The sequence below is a fragment of the Manacus candei genome, unplaced genomic scaffold, assembly GCF_025592945.1.
Source record: "Manacus candei isolate 608988 ecotype Guabito, Panama unplaced genomic scaffold, ASM2559294v1 h1tg000034l, whole genome shotgun sequence".
Taxonomy (NCBI): domain Eukaryota; kingdom Metazoa; phylum Chordata; class Aves; order Passeriformes; family Pipridae; genus Manacus; species Manacus candei.
The window spans coordinates 7,871,893-7,892,594 of NW_026138082.1; the positions used below are offsets into that span (position 1 = coordinate 7,871,893).

The following is a 20,702-nucleotide window of genomic DNA, read 5'->3' on the forward strand; positions in this document are numbered from 1 at the left end:
TGCTGGTAATAAAGAGAAAAACACTGTAAACTTTTTGGGGGTTATCTAATGAAATATTTTTTTCTAAGTAGGTTTGGCAGCTATGTCTTACAAATGGAGGCAGAAGGGATAGTCAGGTTATGCAGAGGAGTTAAACCGTAAGATCATTCTTGCCCATTAATGATAAAATGCATGAATACAATTGAATAAGAGGTTATTAAAACCTGGACCAGAGGAGGAAAAGGGCAGGAAAAGTTTTTTCTGCTACTGAATGAGAATCATGCTAAATAACAGATACTCCTGTCGATTTAACAGCTAAATTCTCCTCTCTGTTGCTCACTGTACTGGTTCTTTCAGCTGTGGTTTCTTAACATGACTAAGGTTTCTTTTGACATGGATAAGAGAAATTCTGAACTCCAAAACACTGAGAGATAAAATACCTGTTAAGAAGACCTGAGAGAGAAATATCACTTTATATGTTTCTTAAAATATTTTCAAACAGTACATTCTTCTCAAGCTATGAACAGATGGACAATTTATGGTGAGATGGGCAAAGACAGTATCAACTCAGTGAATGCCAGATTCTTTGCTGTTGCTGCCTACATTAGGTGGTTTTCACTTTAGCATAACAGCATGAATATAAACAGTTATTACAGAGTATCTGACACATGGGATGAGTCTGCATTTGATCTTGTTTTACCATAACTTACATGTTTATAACCAAAATAAATGAAAGAACTTAGGCAAAATTTCCATTACCTTCAGACAGTTACTGTGTCAGGGTTAATACACTTAAATTACTCCAGAAATTTAAAAATTAGTCAGAAATTTGGTGAAATCATAATTAAATTCAGAACAAAATCAACTATCTGGAAAATCACAGAGATCCTGTCTGCATGGTATCTAGAAAAGGAAACTTTGTCTTAGTAATAACTGTTTTCAATATATTAATAAAGAAATAAGCACAGCATTTATGGAATGGTTTAAATAGGCCTATGAAAAATTCCAGTATAGGAATTACTGTAGAAATTAAATAGCTGCTGCCCAAGACCTACAGTATTGAAGGAAATAAATATGTGATTTAAAAGCGCATTCATCATGGTTCATTTTCATCTTGCAGCTTGTTTACAGAATAATTGCTTATGATTCCATGCCTGGACTCATGTTATATTCCTTAATTAACAGGAAAATATAGAAATAGTAATATAATGAAATTTTTAGTCGACAAAATTAGTTAAAAAATTCAGGATTAGAAGGGACTCTGATACATTGAATTTACAAGGGGAAAACAGCATGATGGCAAAGACAATTTAGTGTCAATAAATACAATGTAATATATAGTGGAGGGAAAATATTAAAGAATAATTTATCTCTAAACTGACTGTGTCAATTCAGGAAAGGACCTAAGTAGTACTGCAGACAAGTCAGTGAAGAACTTTCTTCTATATATAAGTGCATTAGGGTAAATGCATTCAACATTGTAAAGCTATGCATAAATCAAAAATGCATCTTGCCTAGAACGTTGTGTACAAAATCCTGACATGATAATGTGGCACTGGTGTGGGCTAGGAAAAAGCAGCAAAAGCCAAAGAGAAATAGGAAAGATTCAAGATTCCCTTTGAGATTAATTAGTATGGTCATGATAAGATTGAAGATCACAAATCTAAATCAAGGGCTCTTTAGAAATGACACAAAGGAACTGGATATCTTTATGAAAATGCAGTTTTCATAGCCCAAATTTTCACAATTAATTATTGTAAATTTAGAAAGTTATTTAAACTTCATGTGTCAAGATGGAACCAATTGGTTCTTATAAGAAAATAAAGGAAGAATTTATAGAAGAAATCACTTCTATGATGGTATTTAAACTAAATATTTATTCCTAGCCACTGCTGGATCATAAAGCAACATGGAATAGACTATTGTTGAGCAGGAAACAGTGTTTTCAAGATTTTAATTGCTTTCAAGATGTCTTCAAGATTTCAGAAATGTTTGTGTTTGCTCAACAGCAGTGAAAAAAGCCCTTCAAAACTGTCACTATATGGGATTAAAGGACTGATGGTGATCTATATTTAAGTTTCTGATACAAATCAAAAATAATAGAACCATACTAAACCTAAATTTATTTTTTTTCCTCCCTGAAAAGACTTACAGTGCCATAGTTTTGTGACCTTTCCATCACTGGAAATTTACCTTTATTTTCCCACACTACATAAAAAATTTGAACAAGGTCTACCATGGTTTGTAATGAAACCCATTCCCAAAATCTAAAATACAATAATGTTCACTTCTGGTTTCTAGAATAGTTGTCCATTTGGACTTATGATCCCTGAAAATGGTATATGTATTCTTGATAAAAAAGTATTTTGCTTTGTATCATGTCTGTATTAACTGGAAGATCAGATTTGGATAAGTCTAGGAAAGACAGAGCATAATTTAAGGCTGCTAATGTAATTCTCTTTTAATAGCTTTGTGCGTACAAATTCCTAATTCAAGAACTAGGTGACAACTCTCATCAGTACAGTGCAAAACAAGTTGACTTAAGAATTTGTTCTTCCTCCAAATAATCAAGGTAAAATAGTACACAGCCAAGGCCATCTCTCATGTCAGAGCATCAGATTTTCTAGTTCATCATTCTTGGTTTATTTCATGTCCTTCCTTGCCCAGCTACAATATATTGCTCAGCAGGTATTCTGGCTTTTTAACAGTTGTAAACCAAATTCTTTGGGTAATCTATCCATCTTTTTGCTGCATTTCAGATTCAAACACATTGCTCAACTTCCGAAAGAGCAATGTAAAGGACGATGTCCACGCTCTTTTTCATTTATTCGTTGTCATTTTCTGTTTGAGTAACAGGAACAATGCTATTGGCAACAGTGGTCAGAATGAGTTCTCTTCTGTCTCTTAAGATTTGTAGAGTATTTGCAGTACATTCCATAAGAAAAACTGTGGCCAAAGTGAAAATTCCAAAGGATTTCACAGCACGATATAATAGCCCAATAATAGAAACTAGCCAGCCATAAATGCAGTGTTAGGCATGGATGGACTTGACTCTGCCTGTGCTTGCCTCGGGAGCAGGAGCATGGTGAGCCACATCCCATAAGCTGGCAGGACAGAAGTCAGGAGGAACCCAGAGGTGCACTGCACCTTAATCTATATGCCCTTCCCAGAGTCTTGGTATTCGGGGTTTCTGTTGATTTGGGAATCCCTCCAACACACTTCAACTGGCTTTGTAAGTATGCCTTTCAAAAGCAGCTTCTGGAGGTAAAAGCTACTAAATCTGCTGTAACAACAGTTTCTGAAAGGTGCACTTCACAGCTACACACATTGATACACACATTCCCTAGAAAAGTGAAGTGATTGCAGAGGACCAGATCCTGGAAAACCTGTGCCAGTTTTTCACTAATTCTAGGCATGAAACCTTTTTTCTACTGCTGGGCACATTCTTGAGATGTTTAAATTTAATTGTCAAAGGGGAGTAAGCGGCAGAAAACACAAAAAATCTTTGAAATCATAATATTTTTTACTGCAGGCCATCGATAGATGGCACTTCAGTAATTCCAGGTTTAATATTTTTTTAATCTCTTTTATCCAAATGTACTAACAGTTTGAAATAAAACACTTTTTCATTTCAAGAACACTGGAGAACCAGAGATCAGTACCCAAACCTTAAATGCATACATTGAAACTACTAGGGAGTGCCTACTCCCTCCTCTGACCTCATGACACTTCATTTCTGTCCTGCACCAGGGCACATTCTCCAATGAAGAGCACAGTTATGCTTCTGCTTGTTTTGTTTCCAGTTCCAGCGCCACATCAGATCCATTCACACTGGTAGTATGATGCTGAACACCCTTTTCTGGGAAGTAAGAGCTCTGAATTTTAATTCCTCTGTCTTCTTTTGCCTGCAAATATTAGCCTAAGGCAGAGACTTAATATGACCACTTCTAATAGACTTTTCAAAATAAAGTGACATCTGTAACTATTTTTAGAAGGTTCAGTCCTATAAATATAGGCTGAGGAACAAGTTTCAAATGGACTTAGGTATGAACTTGTGTAATCTGTAAATGCAGCTAACTCTCCCATTTTTGACACCTCAACCCTTTTAGTAAAATGTTATATTTTCACAGTGTCCACTGCAGATACACACAATGTTTTATTGGAATATCAGGCTGAGTTTTAGGGGACTTTAATTCTGTCCCCAGAATTTGAACACTGGTCACACAGCACTGGTCACACAGCACAGTTTCTACTGGGGAACCAATTCCAAGTTGTTTAAACTGAGTTTAAAGTACCAGGTTTTTCACATTCTCTTTCCCATCTTCCTTCCCACAAAACTCATACTTATGGAATCTGGAGGTGGAATTGCTGAATGATCAGGTCTTGTAATTCCCCATGTTAGGCAGTCTTAGAAATGTAAACATAACTTTCAGGTGTATTTTTATTACTTCTTTTATGCATTTTTTTAAGACTATAAGTTTTAATAGTAAAAAAGCACATATTTCTATTGAACTGATGATGCTTCATAACCTTCCTCTATACTTCCCTTGGCCCTTCATGCCTTCCCATTTCAGTCTATTCACTTCCTTCATTGTTGATTTTGAAATATTTACTCTGTGACTATCTCCAGTACTGATATCTGAGAGGGGGGATGACCATGATTGAAGTTGTATATGAGAATACAGAAAGCTGAAATTTGCTCTCATCAATAGCAGAGCTGGGTGTCTGTGAGGAAACACTTCAGTTTCCTCATCTGGCAAAGAAATTTATTCCTATGTTGCACAATGTATATATGATTTATGTACACAAAAGGCTCATATGTAGGCATTTGAATTAGTTTTACTGATACTAACTATTATTAGCTTCCATTGTGAAAACACAGTATTTTTGTTTCTATTTCAGTTGCAGTGAAAAAGGAGGGGGAGAAGAAAGGTAAATCAATGTTTTCCCTTGACTGACTTTCAGACTGTGACTGCTGTGAGAAATGTTTCCTTCGTTCAGTGATACAATTGCAATGACATACACCACCTCATGTGCTACCATCAGTCGACTTTATCCACTCCTACTGTGATAACACAGTTGTCATTTCCAGTATTGCAACTCCTTGTTAAAACAGGCCAACACAGCCCAGTATCAAACACTTCATCATTCTGACTGGGAGGAAAATGAGAGGCCTTTGTTATCACATTAGGATTTGTCAAAGAGAACAAAACTTGCAGTTCACCATGCATGCTGACCTGGCTGTTCTTTGCAGAAGTTGCTTTTCTCGGCCCATTTAATTTCCTCTTTTCAGATATGTATGGAGCTTGCATGTAACCTTTGCTGAAGCTGTTCTTTGATATTTTAACAGATTAGTGGAAAAATTTGCCCTACATCAGAGCCTAAAACATTACTTTTTTACGCTTAAAGATAAATACAATGTATTTATCAGACCCTAAATATCTATTTATAGTGTTGTCTTTAAGATTTGCTGAGTTTAAACTTTTTTTTTTTTAATTTTCTGATTTTATTCAAACAGCAAAAATAATTAAATATTAGCACTAAGGTGATATTTTTCTTTAGGTTATTCAACTTTCTTGATTATGTGGTTTATAAATCATATCTTGCTCACTAAACTGGGCAGTGGGAACATTTCCAGAACATTTCCATAGATTTCATAGGATTATTTGAGATTTAGATTTCATTTAGTAAGAAAAAAAATTGTTCTTTATTACCGATATCTACTGACGTGAGTTTTTTGGGGGGGACAGTGGGGGATGGATGTCTTTTGCCATTTCAAAAACATTTGGAAATTCTGCAATTCACATAAGTGAAGAATGGAGCCAACTTTTACTGTCTATACATGAAGACATCTTCAATCCTGCTAATTTATTATTTTTTCTGTTATCCCTATACACAGCTGTTAACTAAACTGGAAAAAAAAATTATATTCTCAAATGTTTTATCAGCTCATGAGTGAAATCTTGGCTGTGTTGATGTTAGTGGCAAAAGTCCAATTCATCCACTGAAGCCAAAAATTTACCTCATGTCTTTAACAGAATAATAAAATTCATTTTGGTTATCAAAAATGACCATGCTTAGTAGGTATCAAGCTGGATATTTTGTCCAAAGATTAATTTGCAATAACTGAGGCATGAAAGATAGCACATGAAGCGGGGAGAATCAGAAAATTGGCAGCTACGTTTACCACCATTGGTTTTCAGACATCAAAATGCATGCTGTGTTCAAAAACATGGACTGTTACATCCTTAATGGAAAAAAAGAGTGAGGTAATTATTAAGGGTGCTACTTCTGTCACCCTTGCCACAGATTATGGGCCCATTCATTTACAGAAAAACATCAAGGGAATTTGTTTTAAACACCTACTGCTTGCTCTTGGCTCATTTTTTACCAGTTAGGATTTTTTTTCTCTTTAACCATATTCTTTCCCAGCAAAACTGAAAAATGCATTTTTAATGAACATTCTTTGAAGTTAGATCAATTTTTCCATTTCACTTTCAGGTTTATATATTTTCTGCTTAAAAAAAAATTCCTTTGATTTCTTAGTTGAAAGGATTCTACCAACCTATATATGTAGGATACTTTCAAGCCCCTGGCTCAGGACAGGTCATATGTCATTCTGGTGGATACCACCAACCTACTTCACAGAAACATGGAGGTGTGAAATGAAAGTCAGATTTAGTCATTTTTATGATATCATCATTCTATTTATTTATGGGCTAAACCACCTTCCTCTGGTTTTCTGAGATCATAACCAACATTGTCAGCAAGGAAGGTAGTGATTCTAGTGGGAAAAAAAAGCTAGTCCAATGAAATTTTCCAGTTACTAAGGAAAACTGGTTCAGCAATGTTCTTCTCTTCATATGTTCCTCTGATATTCTCTTAGATATTCCCTAAACTGAATAACTGGAGAGAATTAATAAGGCTTCTGCCAAAAACCAATCATGTCATGCTTTAGCTTTCTCATCTAGCTTCCTCCTCTCTGCAGGCCCAACATGGAAAATATTGCATGCCACTAGCTAACTCCTAATATGATCAGGTTTTATTTATTTCTGCTTGTTCTGTTATCACAAGAAATTGCTCCAGGCTTGATGTGTATTCCTCTGACTGGCAATAAAAAAGGGTAGTGTTTGCTGGTTTTGCTTAAGGATACAGTATTTTTTGCACAACTGCAAAAATAATAGAAGTAGCTAGGCAGTGCTCTAAATTGACTGGCTCATTATCCAAAATATATTGTGGTAGTAGCATGCAGAGTTCAAATAGACTTTACCATTTCTCATGTGAATCATGCAGCACATAGACACTCTACTCTACATGAAGCTTTCTCCAATTATTCTGTCTTATTCAAATACACATCCCTCATCTAGAAGAACAAGAATAATGAGCAATACAGAGTTACAAGCCATCATAAAAAGAGAAGAGAAGAAGATGGAATGATGCTTTCAGCTGATGGTACATTCTGCACATAGCATAAATCAAACAGGAAGGAGTTCGAAAGAGACAGAAAAGAACAAAATTCAGATTGAGAAACCTTATGTATTTCACTGATTTCTCCAAATATGAGTGGTATTAAAAGGAACCTTAAGGCACAATTTATGCATGAAATTTAGGCATTCACTATTTCTATTTGAAAGGTTAGCTCTCTCAGACTTTGTGACCAAAGTCCTAGAAAATAGTCAGCTTTAGCTTCCAGCATCATGTTATGCCTTCTTTCAACACGTGTGGGATAGAGGAGCTGTGAGAGAAATGTGTGTTGTCAGATCTGAAAGGGCAAGAGATAATAACCCTTTGCATGAAGAAGGCACTTCCTAAATTTCCCAAGAGCAAATCTGGCTGCCAGTACACAAAAATTTTTAATTCTTGCTCATAATTCAAAGCACTGTGAGTAAGGACTCAAGTGAATTAAAATAGACTCAGGTATTTGCGAAATAACATTAAATGTCATGATCTTCAGAGCAGCTCCAGAAAACAATAAACAGAGCTGTAACACTCTGTAGTATTTCAGGATTTTTTCAGGTTTAATTGCCTTTCTTAAAGGAAAAAATATTAATAATTATTTTTATTTATATAAACAAAACCAGTATTTTTATATTTCAAAAATATTTCATAATTACAGAGAGTTCCAAAAATCCTTTGTTTGGAATGGAACCAGATCAGAGAAAATTTCAAGTTTTCCTAGTTCTGCATAAAATGGAATTTCTCATTTCAGTTCATAGCTCGCATACCTTATTTATTTCTGACTAAAAAGGACATGGACTGAGTTGGGAATGTCAAGCAAGCAACCTTCACAAGCTTAGTAATTTCTTTCTCCAGGTCAGTGTCAGGAATTCTTGTCTTGAAGATTCTTTATGTCTGTGGTTCTAGTGAACCCAAACAGGATTTAACCACTGCATAATCCCTATGAGTTGTTTTTTTGCATGAGTACGTTTAACACTCCCACTGTTTAAAGTGAATCATGAACCTGAGTTGCCAGGAAGTTGGTTTAATAGTTTTCAGAAACAAACAAACAAAAAAACCAACACACATTCACGTGACAAGTTTCATCAAAATAAATTGACAGTAGACTGTACAGGATCACGTTTAGAGACCTTTTTGCAATAAATACAAGCTGGTGTAAAAAAACATGCATATAATCTGAGTGCAGCTGATATCAAACAAAAAGAGAAAATGGGCAAGGCATGTACATTCAAACTCCAAAGTATATATTTTTATCAACCCAATAAAGTACAACTTCTTTCAAGTACTCCTGGTAATGGTACCATATCCATGGCTTAGAAACTGCTGCCCTGCATACAGAGTGCGGTATAAACAGGCCAAGCACAGTAGCATCCCTTTTCGATATATACAAAAATCAAGACGCTTTCCAAACTGAAGTAAAAAAGGGTTGTAGTGCATTTCAGAACTATTTAGCTTTGGAGTTGACCAGAAAAATTGGAAGTCAACAATCTTATTCATAAAGCAAATGGTAGCATGGGATTTTTGGCTCAGCTGCAGAGGCCACTGGTGCAACATGAATCACAGTTTCATTAAGCAGTTTTCTAACATGCATCAAAGGACAAGCAAGTGGATTACCTGACTCCATAACCTCTAAGTGTATTACACAACCCCCTAAAAGAATTTGTAGTCCTAATCAGAGGGGTAAAAAAACCAAAAACAAATCAAAACCAAAACCAAAAAGAAGCAAACCAACCAAATAAACAAAAAACCCCCACAACAATATAAATATTTTTAAAACCATCTTCTTAAAATAGTATCAAAAATTCTGTATTACATGTAAGAAAATAACAAAAACACCCCCATGCTATTATGCTGTTGAAACTAGTAGTGCTATTTTGACTAGCTGAGGGTAGACATCTCTCTTATGAGGTAACAATTGTTGAATTAGCCACAAGATGGAGCCCAAAGGATCTTCCAGATGGTAGTTAACATTGCCTGCCTGCATCAGATCAAGAACTAAATAACATGGTTTTACTGAGGAACACTTCATTGGAATTTTAAACTACAGACAATGTAGTTTGTCTAAAAATATTTTTAATTTAATAGATGACTATACATGCACCAGTGAACTTTGACTTCTCATGTTGAAGTAATAAACCCCCAGCATTTCAAGGAATATTGATGACCAGAGAATTTACATGAAATATGGAAAAGGATCTGAAAAGCCTACATCAGTTAGCTGAAATTCGCTTGACCTCTGTTTACCTTGTCTCAACTATCTTGAGGGTTTAAATAATTTATGTCCATTTTACAGGGTTATGCAAGACTTAATGGTCTGTATAACATCTGTTAAGTGATGAACAGACCTTGAGGAACTAGACTCATGTACTTTCCATGTTGCAGATATTTCAGTTAGGATAATAAGACTTGGCAAAAAAACACTCTCCAAATTGCCCGCTCAGTATAAGTAGAAAGCAGGCAGAGGCATGAGTGTTGTAAACTCAAGGCTTTTCACCAAATTAATAAATTTTAAGAATTTTTTAGATGCTCAGACTAATTTTATCATTAAGAAACGTTAACTCATACAAACATAGATGTCAAAAGTTAATCATCTACATTGAAGCCATTCACCCCAGTCTCAGTTTAGAACTAATGGATAGAAATTAGCAAACAATTTGTAGATCTTAATAGCTGATTGAATGTCCACTTTCATTTACTTACATGGAGGGCTTAATGCAAATATTTAACCTAGAAATTTTAACATTAAGTTTCAAGCTCCATGTTTATCTACCTAGCACCTTGTTTTCAGTGTACGCATAGTTAAGGCATGTAAAACTAATGATGATAACTTGCATCCATTTTTTAAAAAGATGACCACAATTTTATTCTCAATAGGATTTAACCTAAGCCTTAACGTTGACTACAACTTTGTTATCCATTCTAGGTAAAATTGAGATCACACTGTTTTATGTCTTATGTAACAACAAACTTCTGAAACAATTCATATTGATAGATCTGGCATAGTATTTCAATTGCAGTTATGATTAAAAGTTGTGTTAATCATTCTTACATACCTTAAAGTACAACAGTAATTTATTCAGCCCCTACTACCAAAAACTGGAGACAGTTAAACTACTTATTTAATGATTATGGAACAACTGTGATTTCTGAAGAAAGACTGCTCTGCGTAATTGTTGGCCTGTGTTGTTATGTTAGGTATAACACATGTATATTGGCATCATATCAGCAACACTCACACCTGTCAATCAGCATAATAGGCTTGAACACCTGGATAGCCATATAACACATGGCTAATTGGCTAAAAATTTCCCCATGTGATCAAGTATTACTTTACTGTTCTGCACAAAGATGTCTGCAAATGAACACTCAGGGGTATTCTACTCAGATGCAGTTCCAGAATGCATGGTTCTTCTAGTGCTAATCTACATTTCTTTTTTTATCTATGCAGAGATCATTTTCAGAATGTGCCCCTTACAAAGTTGTAGTTAAAGAAAAAACAGTGAACAGCAGCATTTCACGAGGAATAAAGATGGTTCAGGATGTTATACCTGCAGAAGTCAGTCAGCCCTCTGCTTTAATCACTGTGTTAATTTCGGTAGCACACTAGGAAAAGTCCATCTTCCTAGTGTGCAAAAGATAATTGTTTTTTATTGTTCACCATTCTTATTATCAACTAATCTTTCCTGTGAAATTCTTTTTTTTCTAGATTTTCATGGTCATCTTATTCTTATCTAATTGACAATTATTTCACATTTATTTAATAATGTATGTAAATATATTTCCAGACATTATTATGCTTTTACAAATCCAGTAATAGATAAGAAGGAGCTCAACAAAGAAGTTCATATTCAATGTATTTGCATGGAATCTGGACACACCACTGATTTCACTCAGTTACTCTTTGTGAGTCAATAATTTCTGTTGCAATAAAGCATGGCCTAAGCTTGGCTATGTTTTGTCTCAGTTATATAAAAATGGACAACTGATATTTCTAAAAGTGAAAGCTTATTAAACATACTCTCCCTCATCTGTATGTTCCCATCGCACAATTTCAGGGAAGAGCACATGAAAACATCAGAAGCTGAGGATGATATTGAGAGGAAGCTCTTCAGGTCTTTCACCACACGTGCCTAAAGATGAAATGCATTAATGCAGCAGATGTACCTCATCCACATTTGACTGAAATTTTATTCTTTCCAGCTCCGTCGATAGAAGATTTGTCTTGCTGGGATTTTAAGACTTATAGTACTTTAAATATATAAGCTTTCAGTGCTACCATGCAAGATTGCTGTTTCAACAAGACTTATATTTCCCAGTGCATTTCTGTTGTTTAAGTGACAAGCTGGGAAACAGAGAAAGATCGGACCATTACTGATGATCCCTGAAGGCATGCATCTCAGATTGAAATTGAAGTAATTCCTCTCATTAAAAAGCATTTAAAAATGTTGGAAATGTCTGTACTTCTTTGCTACTTCTGCTATATTTCCATCATGCTCAAGTTTCTCCCCTCCTCTGTCTGGACTACTTTTTGGTTTTCCCTGCTATATAAAGTACCCTTGAACTGCCAGTTAAAAATAAGTCTTAAAAAACAAGTTGCTCTAGACAACAACAGCAAAATCCCCCAAAACCAAGTGTCAGCTCATTTTTCCCTATACAGCCCAAAGGCATAAAGCAAATCAAACAGCAAGGACACAAACATGCTAACTGTATGAAAAGTAGATAGATATCTTGGGCCAGGCTGCTTTAGTACTGGAAATAACTGTGAGAAAGAACTGTGAGAGCAGCCTGACAACTTTTCTAAGTGGAAAGAGGCAATATGAAGATCAGTCTGTTGAAGTGAATACCCTACAGGCTCTAATACCAGTGATTAACTATTAATGATAAGAGCAAAGCATGGAATTTTAGGAAGGTTTGTCTTAATCATTTACCCTATTATCATCCTTCAGCCACTGCTGAAACATTGATCCAAGGAAGTCTGTGGAGCTGCACAGATTCAAACGAGCACTCCCTGACCATGAATAAGCATTAGACCACAGCTGGAAGCTCAAGCTCTCTGCTTCTCTTCAAACCTTCCAGACAGCCATAATCACTTAGTATTTCATACCGGTCATGTTAATGTGGGATAATACTTTTTTAATGTGTAGAAAAATATTCTGGAAAATTCAAGGTCTAAAGTAAACCAGAAATTTAAAACTAATGGTATAGGGAATTAAGAGATCTTGTAAGGGCAAGGCTTACACAGCATGCACTGTAATTTAATTGTATACAACTTCCTCTATTTATGCCACCACCACCACACACTTCCTGCTTTCTTTTCTTTCACTCAGCCATAGGGTAACTATTAGCCATATACAATCAAGGCAATTTTTTAACGTAGAGCAGAGGTCAGGCTGAAAACAAACCATTCTCTTTTTAGGAATCTTGGTGCAGCTAATCTGCTTTATGAGTCATTTTTTTAGACATATGCTCATTAGACAGTTTTTTCTACACAATCGGTCTGCCAGCTGCTCAGCTAACCAGCAGGACTTGAGTAGGACACAGGCAGATATGAGAGATCAGGTCTCCTGATCTAGAAAATTGTGGGATCATCTGACTTCTCCTTTGAATGACAAAGAGTACAGACAATAACTTCACAAAGGCAGGAAACTGCTCCTTAACAGATTGATAAATCCTAATATCCCTTCTTTTTTTCTGAACTTATTATCATCTGAGTCATTTTGAACTGGCCTAATGCAAGTAATATATTTTATTCTATTTGAATTCTTTTTAATGCAGTTCCTTCACAGCCTTAAAAACCTTGCAGTGACTAGAAAACTGTTTGGTTTAACCTTAAATTAAAAATGCATTGATGATTAGGCAGAACGATGTGACCTCTTAAGCTCTTGAAACTTAAATTTTTAAGGAGGAATGTCCATTTATTTGTATAGAGGTCAAATTTTTAGTTTATCTGGAGTTCATTTTCAGGGACAATGAACTCAAATAGGAAAATCAAAGATTTATCCTTCACCATGATGTATAAATTGCAAGGTATACTTCTCAAATAATTGGAATTCTGTTAAAAGATTCCTGTTGATTTTGATCTTTCTTTTGGCCTGTAGTGTTGTTAAAGATTAATTTTATGGATGTGCTGTGTGTTCATCTAATGCCCAGTCCAAAACCTGTTAAAGAATCTTTGTTTTCTCTTTAACGAGAAATAAACCAAGCTCTTGCTTTGTCTAATGGAAAGTATTTATTTATTATAAAGTATTATTTATTTATTATAAAGTATTATTTATAATACACATGTAACTATGCAATTAGAAATAATGTTTCTCAGATACATGGATTGTTATTCTGTCATTCTTCACTAAAACAAATAGTTCTAGCATTGCTTTCATTTCCTTTGTGACATATTCTTTTCTTACAGAGTGTGTACACTCACAAATGTATTTGCTGTCTGAATAGCAAATCACTGTTATCCAGATGGAAAATAGACATGTTATAATCAAAAAGCACATTTTGCTTTTAGCCTTACCAATTTATGGTTCAATAAAGCACAGGATTTCTTTTCTGAACCAATATCAGAAGCTAATTTGCAAAAATATGTCATATATAGTTAATGCCCCTGTGGCCTTCAGAATAGCAGGCAAGAGTCAAAAAAAATTTTAGATGAATGTGAAAAACAACAAGATATCTACGAAGCACAATTTCCAAGTTTAATTTAGAATAGTATAAAAGAAATTTCAAAAACATATTGCTGAGGATAGAACCAGATGATTTCACTGATCCAGTTCAGATCTTATATAACTTCAAGTATCTCATCAATAATCCAACTGTTCTCCTTAGATCCAAATCTGACCCTGTTCCTCTTCTAATATAGTTTAAGTGTTAAACTAATGAAGATAAAGTACTTACTTAGGACTGAATTTTCTAACATTGTGAACAATAAAGACTTATTTACCCAACAGATACTCCTGTTAGTTAATGACATCAGAACAACTGAAGTGAGACCAAGAGGTCATTTAGCCCAACACACTCTCTCCACCAGTGGCCAAACCATCAAATGCTGACTTGCACTTTCAGTGCAAGATACTACATGCAGTGAGATTCCCAGAGCAGCAGAACACCAGCACATCCTCTAGAAACTTTTAACTTTATAAGACCTTCATTACTTCATCAAAATATCTGCTAAAAATATCTCTGAGTGTTATGCCAGAAATAAGAAGGTTGGACTTTTAGACAAAGCTGAGATAGAAGCAATCTCAGTGTTCAATCTCTGTCTTGATACTGGCACTATATGAGTTTGGCTTATTAATGTCCCCACAGAAAATATGGACAAGGGCAACAGAGATACCTTCACAAACTTGAGGGACCAGACCTTAGCTGAGCTTTTATTCTTTTAAACATTCTCTGTGACTCATGTTCACCAGCATAAAAAGGGAAATAACTGCACTGGCTTCACTGGAAAGTTAAGGATCAATGGTTTTGTTTTGATTTTAGGCAGATCTGAGATAAGGATGCTATTACAAAAGCTTGGTTGTAAAATTCATTAAGCAGTGTCAATAAAGAGTCTTTAAAACAATACTGTTCAAATGCCACCTAGCTCTGATCATATTTGGTGATCACTGAAAGTGTCATGTGACACAATGTTCTGTAATAGTTATGTAAGCCATTATATCATACCCTGAAGTTCAGATTTTATTTAAATATTTGCCATAAATTTCTTTTTGCAAATTGAAATTCATAGTTAGGTGAGCATATGTCCTTTGACACAATAAAAAATTAATTTTCTCTATTAATTTCATGGAAACTCAATTGCAATAGAATTTGCCTCAGCTTATGATGTTTACCTACAAAAGATAACAAATGTGGCTTTGTCATAGGACACTTGTTTTTCTGTTGTTTCCTATTTCTGATTCTCCTATTAGGAGCAGGCATATATGCTTAATTTGTATCTTTGGTCTCTATTACCCCCAAAAATGCTTTGTTGTGTTTTTTGCTTTTTTTTTAACTTTGCTCTGCACACCGTCTTCAGTTGCTGCCTCCTTAAATGCACAACAACTTGGATTAAATAGAGACTGGATATAAAATGGGAGCAATTTTATACTATAGAGAAAACAACCAAAACACAAACGCACTTGCACAGCAGTTACTTTTTGTCCTGAGTGGGAGCTAGGGAGTTCAGGAGCTCGGTGAATCAAAGCCTGGGGGCTCACAGCAGTAGATTTATTGCTTATGTTGCTGGGGCTGCAAAGGCAGCTCATCCCCTGCACTGCTGCATCTGTCTGTGGGATTATGCTCTTTCACACATACTGGGCATGCAGGTGGTAGAGCCTTTTTTCTCTTAAAAACAACAGCTGCCTTGCAACAGTCAAGAAGAAAAATTCAGCTGGGGGGCTAGGTCTTGACATTTAGCTTTCTTCTTTAGAACAAATAATGACATTGGTTACAGCTCCCTGAGCTCCTCTCTTAGCGTCCATGGAAAGTATTAACTTGGTTTTCAGTTTTATCTCATCTAGTTTTTTTCCTGGAAAAATGTGGAAAATGAAATGGCACAAAGTTTAGGAGTTGCAGCACTGAAATCCTTTTGTTTACAAGTGCCCTAATTAAGTTAATTAACATTTTCAAGTATGTCTTTTTTCCTCTTGGAGTATCACTAAACCACCTGAAATTCACTGACCTCACTAAAGCAGGTGTAATTGTCAGGGACTCATGTTTAGACTGCCCTAGGTGCAGTTACCTCACTAGAGCTAAAATTATTTGTCTGGCTTTGTCTAGTATTGGACTTTATGGTCTGAACTTACCCTGTCTCTGGCACTGAACTGAGCATCTCACTTAACAAGGTAGTTTCCCTAGGTTTGATGTATGGACACCATTTAGTGAGGGTGACTCAGCCCACTGAAGAGGTGCAGAGCCTTCCAGGGGTACTTGTATCAAACTTCATTTAAATGAGGAATTTAGGAGCCTGTGTTCCTTAACAGTGTTCCTTAACTTAGGGTATCTTTGTTTCCAGTTAGGTGTCTGGGGCGGACAGTGCAAGACAATGCTAGCTGTTGTACATTTTAACATAGATTTCCCTGAACTTTTATGTGTCTAAAATGTCATTAATAAATACATTAAATCTTGCATTACAATTACAAAAATATTAAAATGTGCCTTTTTTGTTTACTTCTAGCTACCTCAGAGAAACCTCATGAACACAGTGAGTATCAAGGTGATAAAGAACATTGTTATTTCAGATTTTTGGAGGAAGGTATTTCTTTATGTTGTCAAGTTTTAGCAGCTTAAGATGGGATTCATCAACACAAAGTCATACAACATTTTGACTTATAAAACTGGTTTTCAATTACTTGCTCTGTAATGCCAGACCAGGTGTGTTTCACAGGTCCCAGTTTGCATGGAAACCATTTTCCAGTTCAGGCCAAGATAAGACCTAACTTTGCCTTCTGCATCTAAGGCAGCTTCATACTGGGAAAAAATCAAGGGGGCCACAGATGATGAAGGGGCTGTGCAATTCTCTGGCTAGGTCTCTGGCCCAAGCTTTAGAGAGATTTATCTCTTGGTCTGCTGCAACCTCACCTGCTGCACAGTTTAAACATTTGTGCTATAAATTAGAATTGCACATATTTTTAACATTCCTCTGAAATTCCATAGCTTTCTTTTTTCTGTCTCATAATGTTGGGGTTTGGATATCACACTGTTTTTAAATAGCGCAAAATTGCATGCAGATTATATTATAATACAGTATAATATCCATTATTCTTATTGCTTCACAATATATCTATGGGATCCCTGTGTTAGCTACTGTGAAGAAAATTAACTCTATCCCAATCAAATCCAGGGCACAGAAAAACATGGAAAACTACTTTTTAATTTATGCAGGATACTGAACATTTATTTGTCATTCTATACGAGAAAACCCCACTTCCATTGTAATAAAGTACTTCTATGATTTCTGTATTATACATCAAGGAAAAATTTTCTGTATAGAAGATCAACTATAACAATTAAATTTAATAGCAGAAGCATTTCAAAATTTTTAGAATTTCTGTATTTCTAAAAAAACACAGAAAAAAATTTTGTGATTTATTAAACACCATTAAGAAGTTTTTTAAAAATCTCATTATTTTAATTTTTTAGGGAAAAAAATTAAATACTCTTTCTTGAAAAATATATCTATCAAAAAATTCTTTTCAAGTCTCATGTGAATGTGTAATGCAGTCATCTTTTAAAATTATAATGAGAATCTTTTATTTTTAAAATCTTCTAAAAATTAAAAAGCCCTCTAATTTAGGATTTCTTATTTGCAGAGCATGAACATGTTAAACATGAAAAAGCTATCTCTCAGAGTAAGCCAGGTAGGTTCAGTTACTCCCAGCTCTACTTAATAAGGATATGCATGGTCTGAAAAACTTGGAGACTTCCTTGAGCTAGGCACAGACTTTTTTGAGGTACTGGAAAGCAAGTATCAACATACTGTTGACCTTTGTTAGCAGTGCTGCTGTTTGAACTTCACATTGAAATGAAGAGCTCACAAACAAGTGATTGGATACACCATTTAAACCCTTATGTGTTCAGTGATAAGCAGGCAGGCTTTTTTTCGTTACTTTCTTTTCCTGAATTTTATTTTGAAAGAAAGTAATTTCTCCTGCGCATTTAGCATTTTTTTCATTCATTTTTATAATAAAATATTCTACCTTGTAAGTTAAGTATTTCCGTAGACATCTTGAGGTTTCCTGCAATCCTTGAGTAGCTGATTTAGTAAAGATCTATTGGTTTTGAGTCAATAGGGGGAAAATATTTCTCAGTTCATCCTTCAAAGGCACATAGGTCAAGCTTTAAATTTAACTTGTTGTTCACTTTTTGTGTATTAAAAGCTACTAGAATGCTTCAGCCAGCAGGCAGGTGTAGGTGGACTCAGCCAAGGCAGGAATGTCCTAGTGAGGAAGCCACACTTGGTGGCCACAGTGGTGGCCAAAAAATGTGTTGCCTGGACAGGTGGTATGACCACTTACCTTTCCAGCTAAATGAAATCAGTCCTACTACACAATCAGCCTAATCTCATCCATATAGAAGCAGAAAAATAAATTTATTTGGTGAGGCATTCTCAAACATGAGAGCATCATGTCACAAACCAGTATGTTGGACTGATTAGGAGCTTATTCAGTATATTCCAGACTCAAATCCTAGGAATTTAAATGCTTGAAGGAAAAAAACTTGCTAAATTTCCTTTAACATAAAAGACCTATTCTCAGGTGATTAATGGTTGCTTTGGAGAACAGTGGCTGCTTTGAGTTTCAGTTGATGACTGGAAGCATTAATCTACAAGCACTGGTGGTAATAGTGTTTCTGCCCGCTGTGTGCCGATGAGTGCTTTTGAGTTAGCAACTTGAATTATAAAAGCTTTATTCTGTACAAAGCAGCGACCTCCTTTTTCACCTTGATTCAGAGCAGCTTCAAAACTATTATTCCTATGCCTCCTGTTGTCAGACTTAGAAGTATCACATGACTGAGGTACTAAAGAACTTCAGAAAATATATTGATCCTGTAGGGAAATATTTAAATTAAAGAGTGTTTTGTGTATGTCAGTGAAAGCAAGTAAAGCAAGAAAATTCATTTCTGATGTAATTCTGCTGAAACTGCCTTCAACACACAGAGAAATGTTTACGGATTTATGTTTTTCAATTTACATTTGATACATCAGGGAAAAAATAATATTAATGCTTGTAGTGCTTCCCAAACTGGAGCTCTGCAAAGAAATAAATTCACTCCCATGAAAGACTTCAGAACTTTAAACTTTTGGCTTACTGAAAATCCTAACAAAATCAGATTTTTTGTTTATATATTCACAAAATTTATTTTGGACTTTTTGTTGCTTTATGAGGTCATCAAAATAGTTTACTTTTTTTTTTTTTTAGCAAGACTCATGATATGGCAAACAAAACATGCATGAGAAATTAGAAATACGACATGTTCTTAGCAAAATAATATGCATTATTCTCATCGTATTTTTTTCACTGCTTTTTTTCACATTGAGTCTGGTGAACAGAGTGATTTTGTGAAGCTTCCTAATGTCTTGAAGTATATTCCCTTATAAAAACTGTTCTGCCTAAGTCTGGGTGATCTAACCCTTCAGTTTTCCTTTTGACTACAATCAACAGCTAGAAACTCAGAGAAAAAGCCATACAGTCATCACCTGGAAATCTGCCAGGGAATGTGTCAAGGTGTTCTCCAATGGAATCAATAGATCAATAGTTACTGTATGGTTAGATTGCAGAATAGGTAGGTGAATGAATACCAAGAGATTGCTGTATTTATTCCCAGATGAATACAAATTCACAGGCCTGTTCAAGACACTCTTGTTTTCAACAATAAATTGATTTTGAGAAGAAATACCTCCCCTACTTTTAAATGGATCAGATGTGCCATCCAGTCAAAGACTTATTTCCTTACTTATTTCCTCACAGACTTATTATCTTAGAGTTACAGAGAAAACATTGCTGTAAATTCTCAACACAATTAGAAAAATAGCTTATTTGGTGTTCAAAACGGTTGGGGTAATATGCAAATAAAAGAAGCCTTTTGATTTTTGCATGTCATTAATCCAATGCATGTTACAGGTCCTATGTTTAAAGTCAGCATGCTGGGTTTATTTCTGTATTGGTACATCAAAAGCTTAACATCCTGATCTAAACTAGTGAAAAGTAGTGTTATATGGTAAAGCTTTTCTAACAGCAGAAAAAAATTAAAAGGAAATCAGCACAGAGGAGAAGATAAACCTTCTCTCTGCCCTCAGAAAGAAAAATTCTCTGGAAGTTACACACTAAATTCAAAGCAAACATCATGTATGTTGAGACCACTCAACAGTCTGCTCTTTTAATTACCCACTTATTTAATCAGAGCACAGATTAGGATATAGTAGTCAAACTTGGACTTTTGGATTCCAGATAAATAGCTCCTACAAAAGAACAGTTCTTGAGGTTGACTATTTGAGGGTACATAGGTACAGTGATGGATTAACCAAGGCTCTGACCATCCACAGGTGACTCTAGCCACCTGTCTCTTTTCCAGTACCTCCCTCCATGACCTCATTTAAGAACGAGTTTGACTGCCAGGCTGGAAACACTGGTCTCAGTCAGGGGTCAAGCAACTTTGTGCATGCAGGCAGATTACACATTAGGATTTCTAGACAAATAGTACTCAGATTAGTCAAATGGTTTGGGGGGAAAATATACCTGCCCAACCTGACCTCCACCCAGCCATTGTCAGCTTCAATCTGATGCCTT

At 35.3% G+C, this 20,702-nt stretch overlaps 1 protein-coding gene across 10 annotated transcripts in view; it reads left to right on the top strand.

The window, feature by feature from the left end:
- The window catches only part of TRDN (triadin), a 224,279-nt gene that overhangs the window by 175,796 nt on the left and 27,781 nt on the right, over nt 1-20,702 (top strand). For all 10 annotated transcript variants that reach the window (XM_051792113.1, XM_051792115.1, XM_051792118.1 and 7 more), the window contains 3 exons: nt 4,882-4,911; nt 16,592-16,618; nt 17,727-17,774. In XM_051792113.1, the coding sequence (XP_051648073.1) occupies nt 4,882-4,911; nt 16,592-16,618; nt 17,727-17,774 (105 nt within the window). The remainder of the gene's footprint in view (nt 1-4,881; nt 4,912-16,591; nt 16,619-17,726; nt 17,775-20,702) is intronic.